Raw genomic sequence first — 20,090 nt, 5'->3', positions numbered from 1 at the left:
TATATTCTTGATCAGCATCAATAGCCGTGTCGATTGAGCCCAGTCTGTCTGTCCGTCTGTCCGTCTGTCCGTCCCGTTCAGCGCCTAGTGCTCAAAGACTATAGGAGCTAGAGCAACGATGTTTTGGATCCAGACTTCTGTGATATGTCACTGCTACAAAAATATTTCAAAACTTTTCCCGGCCCACTTCCGCCCACACAAAGGACGAAAATCTGTGGCATCCCCATTTTTAAAGATACGATAAAACCAAAAACGCAGAATCGTAGATGATGACTATATGTTCTAGAGTGTAAAATCTCAACCAGATCGTATAATTATTATAGCCAGAATCAAGAAAACAATTTCATTCTTTCTCGCTCTGTCTCTCTCTAACACACAGGTTTCATGGTCTGTTTTGCCAATTGCAAAATATGAGTTCAAGGATCTCAGAACCTATAAGAGCCATAGCAAACAAATTTGGTATCCACACTCCTGTGATATCGGACCTTGACCGTTTCGTGTCCAAATTTCGCCACACCCCCTTCCGCACCCGCAAAGGACGAAAATCTGGGGCATCCACAAATCTCAGAGACTATTAAGGCTAGAGTAACCAAATTTGGTATCCGCACTTCTGTTAGATCTCACTATAAAACGTATATCTCAGAATTTCGCCCCACCCCCTTCCGCCCCCACAAAGAACGAAAATCTGTTGCATCCACAATATTGCACATTCGAGAAAACTCAAAACGCAGAATCATAGATAGTGACTATATCTATCAGATTGCTGAATCTGGATCAGATCGGATCATTTTTGTAGCCAAAAGCAAGATATAAATTTGCAGTGGCTACGCAGCGCCCGACGTCACGCTCAGACTGATTTTCTGTCTCTCTCGCACGCACTCTTTGTCGTGTCGTTTAATATTAGCGGCGTCTGCCGGAGAAGAGCCATACTGACTAAGTATCGGGTATAAATGTAGAGTTGCGGTGTCCGCAGCAACTCACAACGTTCCCCCTCGTTTGTTAGTATTTTTGTGTTAGTTCTTTTATATAAACCTAGATTATTAATTAATAATGTTCAAGAAGATAAATAAGAAAATATAATGGATATCAAATGGAAAATTTGAAAAGAGTCATGGGTGAATAGAAAACGGTAGTTGGGTGGGACGAGAGCGAAAAGAAGAGCGGGAATATGAATATGAAAAGGGAGCGAATTCAAAAGGTGGCGCTCATGGAAGGGTGGGACCCTGCTAGGGATAACGAAACCAACTATCCCCGCTGACGAAAGTGCCAACGAGGACAAGTCTGTCTAATAAATTAGATTTGTTTTTTTTGTATGTTTTTTTTTTGTTTTTTTGTTTTGTTCAATCCGTCCCCTGGCTTATCGGGTCGGAAACACGCCTGACTTCCCCGTGAGCTAGCTGGGAACGATAGGCCAGGGTGGCAAAGAGGCGGATAACATAACAAATGGCGCCCAAAGGTAATAGAAGGGATCGATTTTAAACGCGAGTCTTAAAGACCCGGTGTAAAATGGAACCCTGGTAGAACGAAACTCAGCCGGTCCGCGAGCCGGGAATAAATTCTAGCCGTCGTAGCCGCTGAGAGGAGTAGAAGAGAGGAAAATGGACATGGTAGTTATGTATCGGAGGTAGAAGGTGTAGCAAGGTAATAATTAGTGAGGCATTCAACTAGTATTTAAAATAGCATACAGCGCGCATTGGTATTTACCGCACCATCGATACACTCGGTGGGAAATACCAATAGTGAGTTATCGGATAAGAAACATGGAGAAGAGAGTGAGAGCACTTTGTAAATGGCGATTGTGAGAGACGGACGCGCAGCTAATAAAAAAGAGTTACATTAAATCACCGGGTTTGTGTTTTTATACCTATACAGTTCACTCACGCACCGATATTGGTCACTACAATTCCCGGATTAGACGGCCTACAATTTCAGAAGTGGGATACGATCAATCGCCGCCAGTGAAAAATAGCGAAAATTTTTATCATCTCGTCCGTCGAAGACGCCATCGCTGAAAAAAAAACATGTCGGACTTGGTCGGCGCGGAGGAGTTCTCGGCCGCCCGGCTGCGCGAATGGCTGGAGTCCCTCAATCTACCAAAAGGTGGAAGCAAAGCTGCCATGGCAGCGAGACTTAACGAAATACCAGTAGAGCTGCGGGGACAGGGACCACCGGCAGCCGAAACATGCGAGAACGAGAGGGAAGATGAGGCGGCCGCAGATCAAGACTCGACGAAGAGCGAACGCAAAGAGAAGAACGAAAAAGCACCGCAAGCGCCTGGGCACAACAACAACCATGGCGAATATCGAGCAGAGGTTGAAATGTTAAAACTGCAAATCGTGCTGCTGAAGCTGCAGAGCGAGAGGGAGAAGGAAGGGAGAGGAGAGAACACAACACCAGCCGCCAGCAATGACGCTGGCGTCATGTTGCTAAATGCCGCCAAAGACATGTTGCCAACATATCATGGCAACATTTCTGGAAACAACGATGACGTCACAACTTGGATCGCGCAGTTTAAGGCCGTCGCAAAAGTGAACAAACTGAAGGATGAGAAGCTACTAATGCTGCTAATGTCGAAGCTTAAGGACAAAGCATTGGTGTGGCTGCATTCGAGTCCGGAGCACATGTCGCTGCCAATCGATCAATTGTTGAACGTCATGGAAGACACTTTCCATCCCAAGGAAAGCAAACTGTTGCTCCGTCGCAAGTTCGAGTCCCGTTCATGGGCACGTGGCGAGGAGTTCTCGATGTACTTCAACGCCAAAGTGTCGCTGGCATCCCGCATAGTCATTGACGACGAGGAGTTTATTGACGGAGTCATCGAAGGTATCCCAGATGTAGGCCTGCGTAGGCAAGCCCACATGCAGTGCTTTGGCGCTCCATATCAACTACTCAAGGCGTTCGAGAAGATCATGCTGCCAAAGAAGTACGGTTCAACTGTAGGGGCAAACACTGGAGCCTCGCCAACACCCATTCGCTGCTACAACTGCAACTCTTTGGGCCACGTGGCAGGGGAGTGCCGCAAGCCCAAGCGCGAAAGAGGAGCGTGCTACGGATGCGGCAGCATGAGTCACCAGGTGTCACACTGTGACGAAAAGAAGTACAAGGTACATAACGATTATATATACAAATTTAATATATACATTAGCAATTACAATAACAAATGCTTGTCCTTAAATTGCCTCATCGACTCAGGGAGCCCAATAAGTTTTATGAAGTTATCGTGTCTAGAGCACCAGTCGGAAAATAACCTAAATAAAGTGGAAGAGCGCTCACGATTAAGTTCGAACGAAATCAAAGAAGATGATTTAAGTTTATATAAGTTTAACAAAGACAAGAAAAACAGAGAAATTGAATTTATTTTGAATAAAAATGCGGATTACGCTTATGTTGGACTAAATAATAGCAAACTTAACATCTTTGGTAAAATACCCAGTTTTGTAATTATTAACAAAAATCGAATCAACTTTGAATTACTAGTAGTGGCAGACGAGTCGATGGGCTATGAGGCTGTGTTAGGTAGGGATTTTATGAATTTATGCAAATTTAAAATTGTAAGTGACATTTGCAAGGAGAAGGAGAGTGAGACAAAAAACGAGTGTGAAATAAAAAATGAGTGTTTAGAAAAAAATGAGTGTTTAGAAGAAAATGAGTGTTTAGGAGAAAATGAGTGTTTAGAAGAAAATGAGTGTTTAGGAGAAAATGAGTGTTTAGAAGAAAATGAGTGTTTAGGAGAAAATGAGTGTTTAGAAAAAAATGAGTGGAAAATAGAGAATGAGTGTTTAGGAGAATATGAATGTGAAGTTAAAGATGAGGGTGATAAAGAGAATAAGCATGAAGTAGAAAGTGGAGGCAAGGTAGAAAATGAGTGTTCTGCAATGGTTGAGTGTCTGGAAGACAGCGATACCTGCGAGAGCGTAAAAACCAATTTCAACGAACTACCAAGCCAGTATCCAGACAAAGAAAACGACTGGGAGTTGAAAGTAGGGACAGATTGTAGCCAAGAACTCGCAGGACGACTTAAATACATGTTTAGGACAGCGTATGTAAACGCAGAAAGACCAAACTTACCACAAACCAAGTGGGAAATGAAGTTGAATTTCGAACACGAAAAACCGTTTCATTGCCCACCTAGAAGACTGTCGTATAGCGAAAAAGCCCAAGTACAGAAAATGATAGACGAATACACAGAAAAAGGTTACATCAGAACCAGTGAGTCAGAATACGTTTCGCCTATAGTACTGGTAAAAAAGAATTCGGGAGAGTTGAGACTGTGCGTCGATTATCGCACACTTAATAAAGGTATGATAAAGGACAATTACCCAACACCTCTGATAGACGACCTACTAGATAAACTGTCAGGGAAAAGACTTTTCACCAAGTTAGACCTGAAGAATGGATACTTCCACGTATTTATGCATAAAGATTCAGTTAAATACACATCGTTCACGACCCCCATGGGACAATACGAATGGTTGAGGATGCCGTTCGGGTTACGAAATGCATCGGCGGTGTTTCAAAGATTCACAAACAACATTTTTGCAGATATGGTAAAGGAAGACAAAGTTATAATATACATGGACGATATTATGGTAGCAACAAAAGATAGTGATAGTCACATGGAAATTTTACAAGAAGTGATGAGACGATTGGTAGAGAATAAACTTGAATTAAGGATTGATAAATGCGAATTCTTACAGTCAGAAGTTAAGTACCTGGGCTATTCCATATCGGGTAACGGAATTAAACCAGATACGAAGGGATTACAGGCAGTAAAAGGGTTCCCAGTCCCCACGAAAACGAACGAAGTGCAGAGTTTCTTAGGGTTATGTTCTTACTTTAGACGGTTCGTAAAAGATTTTTCTACGAAAGCTAAGCCCCTTTATGATTTGGTCAAAAAAGACAGGAAGTTTGAATTCGGTATCGTAGAACTAGAATGTTTCGAACAACTCAAAAGTAATTTGTTGGAAGCACCGATCTTGGCACTTTACAATCCCAGAGATCCGACAGAAGTACATTGCGATGCAAGTTCGTTAGGTTTCGGGTCAATTCTAATGCAGAAGAAGGGTGATGGCAGAATGCACCCGGTGTTTTATTTCTCCAAGCGGACAACAATTACCGAAGCAAAATACCACAGCTTTGAACTGGAGACACTAGCGATAATTTATGCACTACAACGGTTTAGAGTATACGTGCAAGGCATACCCTTCAAAATAGTGACAGACTGCAACGCGCTAACTATGACTCTAAACAAGAAAGAACTCAATCCACGCATTGCCCGCTGGGCGTTAGAGTTACAAAATTATGACTACAAGTTAGAACACAGGTCAGGAAGTAGAATGCAACACGTAGATGCGCTAAGCAGAGCCGTTCAGATACTCACGGTAGACACAAACACCTTTGAAGAAAATTTAATTATATGCCAAAACAGAGATAACAAACTGATGGAGCTGAGAGAAACGTTACAGAAATCAGAACACAAACATTATGAGATGAGAAACGGAATAATATACAGGAAAAAAGATAACAATACTATCCTATTCTGCGTACCCGAGGAAATGGAAGGCCACGTACTCTATAAGTACCACGATGAACTAGGGCACGTCGGTATAGACAAGATGACCGACGCTATATCGAAAAGCTACTGGATCTCAAACGTAAGGTATAAAGCCAAGCGACACATTGAAAACTGTATAAAATGCATAGCGTACTCAGCAAAACACGGAAAAGAGGAAGGGTTTTTACACAACATACCAAAAGGGTCAGGACCATTCGAGGTAGTACATATCGACCATTTCGGGCCAGTCGACAAAGGCAGGGCCAACAAACATGTTTTAGTAGTAATAGACGCGTTCACCAAATTCGTAAGACTTTATACGACCAAAACCACTAGCACAAAGGAAGCAGTAATTGCAATGAAAGATTATTTCCGAGCTTACAGTAGACCCAGATGCATTGTGTCAGACAGAGGAAGCTGTTTCACGTCAAAAGAGTTTGAAGAATTCTTAGAACAGAGCAATGTTAAACACGTAAAGATAGCAACAGGGTCGCCACAGGCCAACGGGCAGGTAGAAAGGGTGAACAGAAGTTTGGGACCCATGATTGCAAAGCTTGTTGACCCGGAAAAAGGATTACATTGGGATATGGTAGTGGAAACAGTAGAACACGCGATGAACAACACAATTCAAAGAACAATTAATGAACACCCGAGCAGAATGTTGTTTGGGGTCGTACAAAAAGGAAAGGTTTCAGATTTACTAAAAGATCATCTAGACGAACTAACCGAACAGCGGGCAACAAGGGATATAGAAAAGATTAGAGCAGTAGCAGGCACTCATCAGGAAAAAATACAGTCTTATAACAAACAAGCAACAAATTCAAAGCGAAGGGAGCCACACGTGTACGTAGATAATGATCTAGTTATGGTGAGAAATTTCGACACTCATACAGGGGTGGCTAAAAAGCTTATCCCGAAGTTCAAAGGACCTTATAAGATATCAAAGGTGTTAAAAAATGATAGGTATTTGCTAGAAGATGTAGAGGGGTTTCAACAATCAAGGATCCCGTATAAAGGAGTTTGGGCGGTGGCAAATATGAAGCGGTGGATTGAAAATGGTAATAATGCAAATGTCACAGGGAATCAAAATGAAGAAAATGATTGTAACACGTAAACTTAGAATATTAAGAGTAAACCACACCCAACTGTAATAAATCAACCTATCTAGAAACTAAATTAAATGTAAGGAGTTCAGGAGCACTCCGGTCAGGATGGCCGAATTGTAGCAAGGTAATAATTAGTGAGGCATTCAACTAGTATTTAAAATAGCATACAGCGCGCATTGGTATTTACCGCACCATCGATACACTCGGTGGGAAATACCAATAGTGAGTTATCGGATAAGAAACATGGAGAAGAGAGTGAGAGCACTTTGTAAATGGCGATTGTGAGAGACGGACGCGCAGCTAATAAAAAAGAGTTACATTAAATCACCGGGTTTGTGTTTTTATACCTATACAGTTCACTCACGCACCGATATTGGTCACTACAATTCCCGGATTAGACGGCCTACAAAGGGAAGGAAGTGTGTGTCCCGAGTTGTGGTCCAGGTATTACCAGGTGGTAGTAGCCTCGTTGTCCGACTCGTGGAGCTCGCTGTCTGGATCTGAAAAGAGGAAGAGGTGCCGGAGGATCTGTCGAGTCGTGGTCCGGGCTATGTCCAGAGGCATTAACGTCGTTGTCCGATTCTGGGGGATCCCCGGTGATCCGAGGGAGGAAACAGGGAAAGGGAGTTGGCACTCAGAAAAAGTAAGCGAAGGTAAATAGCAAGGGGAAAAGAAGGGGGTCCGCTCACCTGCAAAACAATTAATGCAGTTGTCTCTCGTCCCACCAAACAAATTAAAGGTGAATTTTTGTCTGAAGCAGTTTGGGAATTATATGTTTTTTTGTTAGTGATTTAGCAGACTATTGGAAAGCCGAAGCAAGAAAACCCAAAGGGAAATCATTTTTTTTGAGGACTGACGATCCTCGCTAGCATTGTTTGGAAACAATTTTAGATGTAGGCATTAGGCAAGTCATCGGAAAAAGAGTTTTTGTTTGGGAGAGGAAGTATTTAGTTACTTAGTGTTGCATTTAATTAGGCGATTAATTGTAGATGTAGGTGTTTATTTATTTGATTGAATCAGTTTGGATATTTAGATTTATCAATTTATTGATTTAAATTAACCGATTTATGTATTTAAATTTATTTATTTGGTTATCTAAACATGGAATTAATTATTCGCTTATTTATTTATTGCACTATTTATTTATTTGTTTTCTCGTTACGATTGATGGTATTGAGGATTTATTAGCCAGGAACTAGGTGTTTAGTTGAGTAGGGTAGTCAGATAATAAACAATCCAATTTATTTATCACCAATATAGTTAAGTAAATAGGGATTAGACGAAGGAAAGAAGTACGTTAGGAAAATTGGTTGATTAGTGACTCGGAGATTTTTAAAGGGTCGGGAAAGACAAGGCGTAGCCCAGAGGCACAGCGCAGGTACCAGCCGTACAACATGCCGACGACTCGGTCCCAGGACGGTAAAGCCGGCAGTAGGCCGGAAGGGCCGTCGCAAGTGGCGGAAAACGTACATGCTGGGTTGTACCAGGAGGACCCAGAGGCCGGAGCGGTAGGAGGTCAACAGCGAACCCGTAAGGACCTGGTGTTACCGTCCGAGTTAAGCTCAGCCGTGAACGCAGCGTTAGCCCAAGCACAGGAGACCTACCGAGTGTCGCTCGGGCAGCAAATGGAAGCGCTGAGATCGTCAATGCAAGCGGACATGCTAGAGTTCATGCGAGAGATCAACGCTGTGGTGGGTTCGTTAAAAGCGGAGCGAACGGCGAGTGATGCGAATGGAAGGAATCGGGGATCAAATGCAACCAGTCTGGGAGGAGGTCAACAGGAAGCCCCCGCGAACCAGCAAGCACATCCAACGCACTTGTTCGTGGACAACCGAACATTGGAGGCCGATCAGAGGACCCAAGCCGATCAGAGACCCGTGGAGGAGTGGCTGTTCAACGGGATGGGCGCAGGAGCAAACCCTAACAGGAATCGACCGAGTTTCGGAGAGGCTAGGCAGGAGCAAGTGCAGATACGAAGATGGGGACTTAGCTTCAACGGCGATCCAAAGGGGATGCCCGTGGCGGAATTCATATTCCGGGTGGAGCATCTACAGACGTCGTACCAGGTACCGTGGGCGGAGGTGTTGAAAGCCTTTCACACATTGGTCAGTGGCCACGCAAGGGATTGGTACTGGATGCATGTTCGGACGGTAGGAATGCCGGACTGGCCGAATCTGAGATATGGTCTCCGGCAGCAGTTTCAAGTTCGTCGGACAGAGTATGAGCTGGAGACGTTGCAAGGCTCACGTATTGGGTTGTTTCACGCAAAGGATCTGAAGCAGTAGCCCAGGCATCTCAGTCGATGGAGCCAGAGTCTCTCAATCTCAGGGTGTGGGCGATGGCCTACGTTTGGGGCCCCTTAATTAAAAAAGCCCGCCTGCTTGGCACTCCCGTTTCGGCGGAGTAATCCTGGAAACGGTAGTGTGGTGCTATGGGCGGTTTTGGAGAGAGCCGATAGGTATCAGGGCTGGAGAAGAAAGAGACAGCGGCATCTATAGTGGATCCTGGAAAGCAGTGGCAGAGTTGCGTGGGAGAAAAGGAAACGGGGCGAGGAAGAAGAAAAAAAAAGTTTCCAGTGGAGAATAGCGGAGGCCGCACGTGACCTGAAAGAAAAATTGGAGATCGTGGAGATAACGATCCCACCAAGACATCAGCGGCAGGCATCAACATCAGCAGAAGCGGCGGACATCGGCAGCAGCATCCCGGGACTGGCCAGGCCGGAAAACTGGTGCGAGAACCGTCAGCGGAGCACCGGCACCAAGGAACCGTCAGCGGAGCACCGACTGGAGACACGTTTCTGTCCCCAAACACCAACCACCCCCGGGGAAAGGATCCGGACTTCAAAGCAGAAATACACACACACGATTCACACACACCCACCTTCATCCACACACCTCCACACACAACCCACGCATCTATACCCTCATTCATAACACATCACATAACATCACCACATTTCACACATCTACACCCGTCCGACCCACAATTATACAAAATATCACGATCATAAAAAAAAAACGAGGGGGAACGTTGTGAGTTGCTGCGGACACCGCAACTCTACGGTTATACCCGATACTAAGTCAGTATGGCTCTCCTCCGGCAGACGCCGCTAATATTAAACGACACGACAAAGAGTGCGTGCGAGAGAGACAGAAAATCAGTCTGAGCGTGACGTCGTGCGCTGCGTAGCCACTGCAAATTGATTTGTTCCTATTGGCTATAAAAATTATCTGATCTAAACCAGATTCAGCAGTCTGATAGATATGGTCATTATCTATGATTCTGCGTTTTTAGTTTTCTCGAATGTGCAATATTGTGGATGCAACAGATTTTCGTCCTTTGTGTGGGCGGAAGGGGGTGGGGCGAAATTTTGAGATACACGTTTTATAGTAAGATACCAAATTTGGTTACTCTAGCCTTAATAGTCTCTGAGATTTTTGAATATCCCCAGATTTTCGTCCTTTGCGGGGGCGGAAGGGGGTGTGGCGAAATTTTGAAACATACTCGTCTCGGTCCGATATCTTAGGTGTGTGGATACCAAATTTGGTTGCTCTAGCTTTTGTAGTCTCTGAGATCTAGGCGCTAATGTTTTACTCTAAGCAAAGCCGCCTATGCTACGTGTGTGTTAGAGAGAGACAGGGCGAGAAAAAATGAAATTGTTTTCTTGATGCTGGCTATAATAATAATACGATCCAATTCAAATTCCGCAGTCTTAAAGATATGGTCATTCTCTACAATTCTACGTTTTTGGTTTTCTCATATCTTTAAAATTGGATCCAAAACATCGTTGCTCTAGCTCTTATAGTCTTTGAGCACTAGGCGCTGAAGGGGACGGACAGACGGACGGACGGACGGACGGACGGACGGACAGACAGACAGGGCTAAATCGACTCGGCTATTGATGCTGATCAAGAACATATATACTTTATGGGGTCGGAAACGATTCCTTCTGGACGTTACACACATCCACTTTTACCACAAATCTAATATACCCCAATACTCATTTTGAGTATCGGGTATAAAAACACCACGATTAAACGTAAACATCAGCAAGCATCAGGAAGCAACAATCTATATCAAAGGGGTCTGCCAGTTCGGCCGAAATAGGGTTTATTTTTTTTGCAAGTATTTTTGTGTTAGTTCTTTAATATAAACCTAGATTATTAATTAATAATGTTCAAGAAGATAAATAAGAAAATATAATGGATATAAAATGAAAATTTGAAAAGAGTCATGAGTGAATAGAAAACGGTAGTTGGGTGGGACGAGAGCGAGAAAAAGAGCGGGACCCTGAATATGAAAAGGGAGCGAATTCAAAAGGTGGCGCTCATGGAAGGGTGGGACCCTGCTAGGGATAACGAAACCAACTATCCCCGCTGACGAAATTGCCAACGAGGACAAGTCTGTCCTATAAATTAGATTTGTTTTTTTTGTATGTTTTTTTTTGTTTTTTTGTTTTGTTCAATCCGTCCCCTGGCTTATCGGGTCGGAAACACCCCTGACTTCCCCGTGAGCTAGCTGGGAACGATAGGCCAGGGTGGCAAAGAGGCGGATCATAACAAGATATCGTTGGTTTTTGTATGCAAAGATGAAGGATAGGATGAACATAAAAGTTATTACTATTATAATTATTATTTGTATAATTTTTCGCGGTTGTTATCCAAATTTAAATAAAGGGGGCTTAAGGGGGCCAAGTATATTTATCAGTGGTTATCAGCAGTTTTATTTACATATTAGACGCTCTTGTGGGCGTCTTCACTTTTCCTCCCTCCATCACTAGCATAGCATCTATTAACTTGGGTACGTGGATAGAATTGGACCCGCAATATGGTACTCGGCTTCTCCCCTTGCTGCAGTCGGACTGGCTACCAGCAAATAGGGAACACAGGCAAGTGTTTGCCGTCCCCTTTGTTTGAATCTGTTTTCTCTTACGTTGCACATATTTTCAGGGCCGCGATTCGGAGTGCGACATCTGCAATGCATTCTGGTCTTCTTTGGCCTGGCCGTGGCCTATTCCTCGTTAACCTCTCCGTGGCGATTGTGGCCATGACGGATCGCAATGCCAGCAACCCGGACATTCCAGTAGGCATAGCCATGCATTAGATGCTCATTCGATATTATACATAATCCATTATTTTGATTTGCAGGAGTTCGAGTGGAACGAGAGCGTCAAGTCCTACCTGCTGAGCAGCTTCTTTTGGGGTTACGTCGTCACCCAGGTACCAGGTGGCTATCTCTCGGCCATCTATGGTGCCAAGTATATGCTCTTTTTTGGAGTGCTTGTATGTTCCTGCCTCGCCCTGCTGACGCCCTTTTGCGCCATTGCGGGTGGCTGGAAGACCGTAGTCGTTCTGCGTGCTATTCAGGGTCTCTGCCAGGGCGTCATTTTCCCCTCAACGCACACGTTCCTCTCGAAATGGGCGCCAACCAAAGAGCGCGGCCGACTGGTAGGCTATTGTTACTCGGGCTCACAGTTCGGTACGGTGGTAATGCTCTCGGGGAGCGGTTATATTGCGTCTTCTTCGCTGGGCTGGCCCAGCATCTTCTATGTTCCTGGCTGTGTGGGCATTTTGTGGTCGGGTGTGTGGTACTTCTACTGCTCAAGCACTCCGGCATCCATCGATAACGCCGGCTGAGCGTCGCTACATCGAATCGTCTAACCAGGCACGCCGTCCATCGGATGTAGGACGCGAGATGACGCCACGTCCGCACACGCCCTGGCGACGCATTCTTACCTCAAGACCGTTTCTGGTGCTCGTGCTGGCTCATTGTGCCAACAACTGGGGCTTCTGGACGCTGCTCACAAAGATTCCCACATTTATGAAGAGCGTCCTGGGCATGGACATCAAGAGCAACGGCCCGCTGTCGGCTCTACCCTACTTCGCCATGAAGTAGGCTGCTCACGTGCATGTTCATTTGGCTGTCGGATGCAATGAAGCAACGTGGCACAGTCATTCCAGTGGGTTTCTCCCGGAAGTTCTTCAATACGCTGGGCATGTGGCTGCCCATGCTTGCTCTGATCGGTCTGGGCTACATCACCGAGGGCGAGTCCAATGTCCGTCTGGCCATTAGCTTGCTCACCACGGCAGTCGCTACCAATTCGCAGAATCGTAGAGGATGACTATATGTTCTAGAGTGTAAAATCTCAACCAGATCGTATAATTATTATAGCCAGAATCAAGAAAACAATTTCATTCTTTCTCGCTCTGTCTCTCTCTAACACACAGGTTTCATGGTCTGTTTTGCCAATTGCAAAATAAGAGTTCAAGGATCTCAGAACCTATAAGAGCCATAGCAAACAAATTTGGTATCCACACTCCTGTGATATCGGACCTTGACCGTTTCGTGTTCAAATTTCGCCACACCCCCTTCCGCCCCCGCAAAGGACGAAAATTTGGGGCATCCACAAATCTCAGAGACTATTAAGGATAGAGTAACCAAATTTGGTATCCGCACTTCTGTTAGATCTCACGCCTGACTTCCCCGTGGGCTAGCTGGGAACGATAGGCCAGGGTGGCAAAGAGGCGGATAACATAACAAATGGCGCCCAAAGGTAATAGAAGGGATCGATTTTAAACGCGAGTCTTAAAGACCCGGTGTAAAATGGAACCCTGGTAGAACGAAACTCAGCCGGTCCGCGAGCCAGGAATAAATCCTAGCCGTCGTAGCCGCTGAGAGGAGTAGAAGAGAGGAAAATGGACATGGTAGTTATGTATCGGAGGTAGAAGGGAAGGAAGTGTGTGTCCCGAGTTGTGGTCCAGGTATTACCAGGTGGTAGTAGCCTCGTTGTCCGACTCGTGGAGCGCGCTGTCTGGATCTGAAAAGAGGAAGAGGTGCCGGAGGATCTGTCGAGTCGTCGTCCGGGCTATGTCCAGAGGCATTAACGTCGTTGTCCGATTCTGGGGGATCCCCGGTGATCCGAGGGAGGAAACAGGGAAAGGGAGTTGGCACTCAGAAAAAGTAAGCGAAGGTAAATAGCAAGGGGAAAAGAAGGGGGTCCGCTCACCTGCAAAACAATTAATGCAGTTGTCTCTCGTCCCACCAAACAAATTAAAGGTGAATTTTTGTCTGAAGCAGTTTGGGAATTATATGTTTTTTTTGTTAGTGATTTAGCAGACTATTGGAAAGCCGAAGCAAGAAAACCCAATGGGAAATCATTTTTTTTGAGGACTGACGATCCTCGCTAGCATTGTTTGGAAACAATTTTAGATGTAGGCATTAGGCAAGTCATCGGAAAAAGAGTTTTTGTTTGGGAGAGGAAGTATTTAGTTACTTAGTGTTGCATTTAATTAGGCGATTAATTGTAGATGTAGGTGTTTATTTATTTGATTGAATCAGTTTGGATATTTAGATTTATCAATTTATTGATTTAAATTAACCGATTTATGTATTTAAATTTATTTATTTGGTTATCTAAACATGGAATTAATTATTCGCTTATTTATTTATTACACTATTTATTTATTTGTTTTCTCGTTACGATTGATGGTATTGAGGATTTATTAGCCAGGAACTAGGTGTTTAGTTGAGTAGGTTAGTCAGATAATAAACAACCCAATTTATTTATCACCAAGATAGTTAAGTAAATAGGGAATAGACGAAGGAAAGGAGTACGTTAGGAAAATTGGTTGATTAGTGACTCGGAGATTTTTAAAGGGTCGGGAAAGACAAGGCGTAGCCCAGAGGCACAGCGCAGGTACCAGCCGTACAACATGCGGACGACTCGGTCCCAGGACGGTAAAGCCGGCAGTAGGCCGGAAGGGCCGTCGCAAGTGGCGGAAAACGTACATGCTGGGTTGTACCAGGAGGACCCAGAGGCCGGAGCGGTAGGAGGTCAACAGCGAACCCGTAAGGACCTGGTGTTACCGTCCGAGTTAAGCTCAGCCGTGAACGCAGCGTTAGCCCAAGCACAGGAGACCTACCGAGTGTCGCTCGGGCAGCAAATGGAAGCGCTGAGATCGTCAATGCAAGCGGACATGCTAGAGTTCATGCGAGAGATCAACGCTGTGGTGGGTTCGTTAAAAGCGGAGCGAACGGCGAGTGATGCGAATGGAAGGAATCGGGGATCAAATGCAACCAGTCTGGGAGGAGGTCAACAGGAAGCCCCCGCGAACCAGCAAGCACATCCAACGCACTTGTTCGTGGACAACCGAACATTGGAGGCCGATCAGAGGACCCAAGCCGATCAGAGACCCGTGGAGGAGTGGCTGTTCAACGGGATGGGCGCAGGAGCAAACCCTAACAGGAATCGACCGAGTTTCGGAGAGGCTAGGCAGGAGCAAGTGCAGATACGAAGATGGGGACTTAGCTTCGACGGCGATCCAAAGGGGATGCCCGTGGCGGAATTCATATTCCGGGTGGAGCATCTACAGACGTCGTACCAGGTACCGTGGGCGGAGGTGTTGAAAGCCTTTCACACATTGGTCAGTGGCCACGCAAGGGATTGGTACTGGATGCATGTTCGGACGGTAGGAATGCCGGACTGGCCGAATCTGAGATATGGTCTCCGGCAGCAGTTTCAAGTTCGTCGGACAGAGTATGAGCTGGAGACGTTGCAAGGCTCACGTATTGGGTTGTTTCACGCAAAGGATCTGAAGCAGTAGCCCAGGCATCTCAGTCGATGGAGCCAGAGTCTCTCAATCTCAGGGTGTGGGCGATGGCCTACGTTTGGGGCCCCTTAATTAAAAAAGCCCGCCTGCTTGGCACTCCCGTTTCGGCGGAGTAATCCTGGAAACGGTAGTGTGGTGTTATGGGCGGTTTTGGAGAGAGCCGATAGGTATCAGGGCTGGAGAAGAAAGAGACAGCGGCATCTATAGTGGATCCTGGAAAGCAGTGGCAGAGTTGCGTGGGAGAAAAGGAAACGGGGCGAGGAAGAAGAAAAAAAAAGTTTCCAGTGGAGAATAGCGGAGGCCGCACGTGGCCTGAAAGAAAAATTGGAGATCGTGGAGATAACGATCCCACCAAGACATCAGCGGCAGGCATCAACATCAGCAGAAGCGGCGGACATCGGCAGCAGCATCCCGGTACTGGCCAGGCCGGAAAACTGGTGCGAGAACCGTCAGCGGAGCACCGGCACCAAGGAACCGTCAGCGGAGCACCGGCACCAAGGAACCGTCAGCGGAGCACCGACTGGAGACACGTTTCTGTCCCCAAACACCAACCACCCCGGGGAAAGGATCCGGACTTCAAAGCAGAAATACACACACACGATTCACACACACCCACCTTCATCCACACACCTCCACACACAACCCACGCATCTATACCCTCATTCATAACACATCACATAACATCACCACATTTCACACATCTACACCCGTCCGACCCACAATTATACAAAATATCACGATCATAAAAAAAAAACGAGGGGGAACGTTGTGAGTTGCTGCGGACACCGCAACTCTACGGTTATACCCGATACTAAGTCAGTATGGCTCTCCTCCGGCAGACGCCGCTAATATTAAACGACACGACAAAGAGTGCGTGCGAGAGAGACAGAAAATCAGTCTGAGCGTGACGTCGGGCGCTGCGTAGCCACTGCAAATTGATTTGTTCCTATTGGCTATAAAAATTATCTGATCTAAACCAGATTCAGCAGTCTGATAGATATGGTCATTATCTATGATTCTGCGTTTTTAGTTTTCTCGAATGTGCAATATTGTGGATGCAACAGATTTTCGTCCTTTGTGTGGGCGGAAGGGGGTGGGGCGAAATTTTGAGATACACGTTTTATAGTAAGATACCAAATTTGGTTACTCTAGCCTTAATAGTCTCTGAGATTTTTGAATATCCCCAGATTTTCGTCCTTTGCGGGGGCGGAAGGGGGTGTGGCGAAATTTTGAAACATACTCGTCTCGGTCCGATATCTTAGGTGTGTGGATACCAAATTTGGTTGCTCTAGCTTTTGTAGCCTCTGAGATCTAGGCGCTAATGTTTTACTCTAAGCAAAGCCGCCTATGCTACGTGTGTGTTAGAGAGAGACAGGGCGAGAAAAAATGAAATTGTTTTCTTGATGCTGGCTATAATAATAATACAATCCAATTCAAATTCCGCAGTCTTAAAGATATGGTCATTCTCTACAATTCTACGTTTTTGGTTTTCTCATATCTTTAAAATTGGATCCAAAACATCGTTGCTCTAGCTCTTATAGTCTTTGAGCACTAAGCGCTGAAGGGGACGGACAGACGGACGGACGGACGGACGGACGGACAGACAGACAGGGCTCAATCGACTCGGCTATTGATGCTGATCAAGAATATATATACTTTATGGGGTCGGAAACGATTCCTTCTGGACGTTACTCACATCCACTTTTACCACAAATCTAATATACCCCAATACTCATTTTGAGTATCGGGTATAAAAACACCACGATTAAACGTAAACATCAGCAAGCATCAGGAAGCAACAATCTCTATCAAAGGGGTCTGCCAGTTCGGCCGAAATAGGGTTTATTTTTTTTGCAAGTATTTTTGTGTTAGTTCTTTTATATAAACCTAGATTATTAATTAATAATGTTCAAGAAGATAAATAAGAAAATATAATGGATATAAAATGAAAATTTGAAAAGAGTCATGAGTGAATAGAAAACGGTAGTTGGGTGGGACGAGAGCGAGAAGAAGAGCGGGACCCTGAATATGAAAAGGGAGCGAATTCAAAAGGTGGCGCTCATGGAAGGGTGGGACCCTGCTAGGGATAACGAAACCAACTATCCCCGCTGACGAAATTGCCAACGAGGACAAGTCTGTCCTATAAATTAGATTTGTTTTTTTTGTATGTTTTTTTTTGTTTTTTTGTTTTGTTCAATCCGTCCCCTGGCTTATCGGGTCGGAAACACCCCTGACTTCCCCGTGAGCTAGCTGGGAACGATAGGCCAGGGTGGCAAAGAGGCGGATCATAACAAGATATCGTTGGTTCTTGTATGCAAAGATGAAGGATAGGATGAACATAAAAGTTATTACTATTATAATTATTATTTGTATAATTTTTCGCGGTTGTTATCCAAATTTAAATAAAGGGGGCTTAAGGGGGCCAAGTATATTTATCAGTGGTTATCAGCAGTTTTATTTACATATTAGACGCTCTTGTGGGCGTCTTCACTTTTCCTCCCTCCATCACTAGCATAGCATCTATTAACTTGGGTACGTGGATAGAATTGGACCCGCAATATGGTACTCGGCTTCTCCCCTTGCTGCAGTCGGACTGGCTACCAGCAAATAGGGAACACAGGCAAGTGTTTGCCGTCCCCTTTGTTTGAATCTGTTTTCTCTTACGTTGCACATATTTTCAGGGCCGCGATTCGGAGTGCGACATCTGCAATGCATTCTGGTCTTCTTTGGCCTGGCCGTGGCCTATTCCTTGCGCGTTAACCTCTCCGTGGCGATTGTGGCCATGACGGATCGCAATGCCAGCAACCCGGACATTCCTGTAGGCATAGCCATGCATTAGATGCTCATTCGATATTATACATAATCCATTATTTTGATTTGCAGGAGTTCGAGTGGAACGAGAGCGTCAAGTCCTACCTGCTGAGCAGCTTCTTTTGGGGTTACGTCGTCACCCAGGTACCAGGTGGCTACTTCTCGGCCATCTATGGTGCCAAGTATATGCTCTTTTTTGGAGTGCTTGTATGTTCCTGCCTCGCCCTGCTGACGCCCTTTTGCGCCATTGCGGGTGGCTGGAAGACCGTAGTCGCTCTGCGTGCTATTCAGGGTCTCTGCCAGGGCGTCATTTTCCCCTCAACGCACACGTTCCTCTCGAAATGGGCGCCAACCGAAGAGCGCGGCCGACTGGTAGGCTATTGTTACTCGGGCTCACAGTTCGGTACGGTGGTAATGCTCTCGGGGAGCGGTTATATTGCGTCTTCTTCGCTGGGCTGGCCCAGCATCTTCTATGTTCCTGGCTGTGTGGGCATTTTGTGGTCGGGTGTGTGGTACTTCTACTGCTCAAGCACTCCGGCATCCATCGATAACGCCGGCTGAGCGTCGCTACATCGAATCGTCTAACCAGGCACGCCGTCCATCGGATGTAGGATGCGAGATGACGCCACGTCCTCACACGCCCTGGCGACGCATTCTTACCTCAAGACCGTTTCTGGTGCTCGTGCTGGCTCATTGTGCCAACAACTGGGGCTTCTGGACGCTGCTCACAGAGATTCCCACATTTATGAAGAGCGTCCTGGGCATGGACATCAAGAGCAACGGCCCGCTGTCGGCTCTACCCTACTTCGCCATGAAGTAGGCTGCTCACGTGCATGTTCATTTGGCTGTCGGATGCAATGAAGCAACGTGGCACAGTCATTCCAGTGGGTTTCTCCCGGAAGTTCTTCAATACGCTGGGCATGTGGCTGCCCATGCTTGCTCTGATCGGTCTGGGCTACATCACCGAGGGCGAGTCCAATGTCCGTCTGGCCATTAGCTTGCTCACCACGGCAGTCGCTACCAATTCGGCTACATATTTAGGCTTCCACGTCAATCACATCGATCTATCGCCCAACTTTGCTGGTACTCTGATGGGCATCACGAACTGTGCAGCCAACTTTATGAGCATTCTGGCGCCGCTGAATGTGGGATTGATTGTCTGGGATGAGCTGAGTGGCTGGTACTTTTGCATTTATTAGATTTCACATGTGCAAATGTCATATCTCTCTTTCAGACGAATCCCGCGCAATGTCGAATCGTTTTCTTCTTCACCGCTTTCGTTTACTTTATGGGTAATCTGCTCTTCATGGTCTTCGGTCGGACCGGTGTCCAAGAATGGAACACTCCAACAACTAGAACGCCAACGGCCACGTCTACTGAAGAGGGAGAAGCCTTTGATGGGGATCGGGCGCCGCTTATCGAGGCTTAAAAGCGAAGATGGGTCGAGCACGGAGTTGGGGATTGGTTGTAAATTGTGAAACTTTTGTACCTTAAAGGGGAAGTGCATTCCATGGAATTGATTGATCGCAATTAGCATCGTACTACTAGCTATACACATGACTATATTATATACACAAGGATATACTCTATTTATGTACAGAACATATACAAGTCCTAACAAATATCTCGCTTAGATTTTCGTTGTTTTATTTTATTGGTATCTGTATTTGTATTTGTTAGTACACAATATTGTATGGTACAAGACTTCGCTAGCTCTAAGATCTATGTACTAAATTCTCTAAACGGGAATACGATATATCCGGGAAACATTCCTTTGACAACACTCGCAATGATGAGCAGAATAAGCTTATAGAAATTCTTTGATAGGAATATATAATATCATTCCAAAGCGTCTTCAGCTAAATATTTATCTTATCCAAGAACTTCTACAGCCTTCGAACCAGTCCTAGTCACTGCGAATGGGCATAGGGTGAATCCATCCATCAAACCCTCGATCTGCTTGTCCTTATGAACATATTTGTATTTAAAGCTAGTTAATTACATCTGGAT

General features: G+C 45.5%; 1 protein-coding gene, 1 long non-coding RNA gene and 2 pseudogenes across 2 annotated transcripts; all 4 read left to right on the top strand.

The window, feature by feature from the left end:
- The first annotated feature begins 1,441 nt into the window (after positions 1–1,441).
- Positions 1,442–7,383, top strand: LOC117190668. Its single transcript, XR_004473784.1, has 2 exons — positions 1,442–1,631; positions 7,072–7,383. It is a non-coding gene; the product is annotated as an uncharacterized LOC117190668 (long non-coding RNA).
- LOC117190667 lies at positions 1,791–3,407 on the top strand. The gene is made up of 2 exons (XM_033395731.1): positions 1,791–3,104; positions 3,175–3,407. Exons 1-2 carry the CDS (start codon positions 2,022–2,024, stop codon positions 3,202–3,204), a joined length of 1,113 nt encoding a protein of 370 aa, XP_033251622.1. The 5' UTR covers positions 1,791–2,021; the 3' UTR covers positions 3,205–3,407.
- Positions 7,384–11,487: 4,104 nt separating the features above from the next.
- Positions 11,488–12,781, top strand: LOC117191556 (annotated as a pseudogene).
- A 5,047-nt stretch (positions 12,782–17,828) lies between these two features.
- LOC117190215 lies at positions 17,829–19,688 on the top strand (annotated as a pseudogene).
- Positions 19,689–20,090: the final 402 nt, after the last annotated feature.

This window comes from Drosophila miranda, assembly GCF_003369915.1.
Source record: "Drosophila miranda strain MSH22 chromosome Y unlocalized genomic scaffold, D.miranda_PacBio2.1 Contig_Y1_pilon, whole genome shotgun sequence".
Classification (NCBI taxonomy): domain Eukaryota; kingdom Metazoa; phylum Arthropoda; class Insecta; order Diptera; family Drosophilidae; genus Drosophila; species Drosophila miranda.
This window is presented reverse-complemented; position numbering and strand designations above follow the sequence as displayed.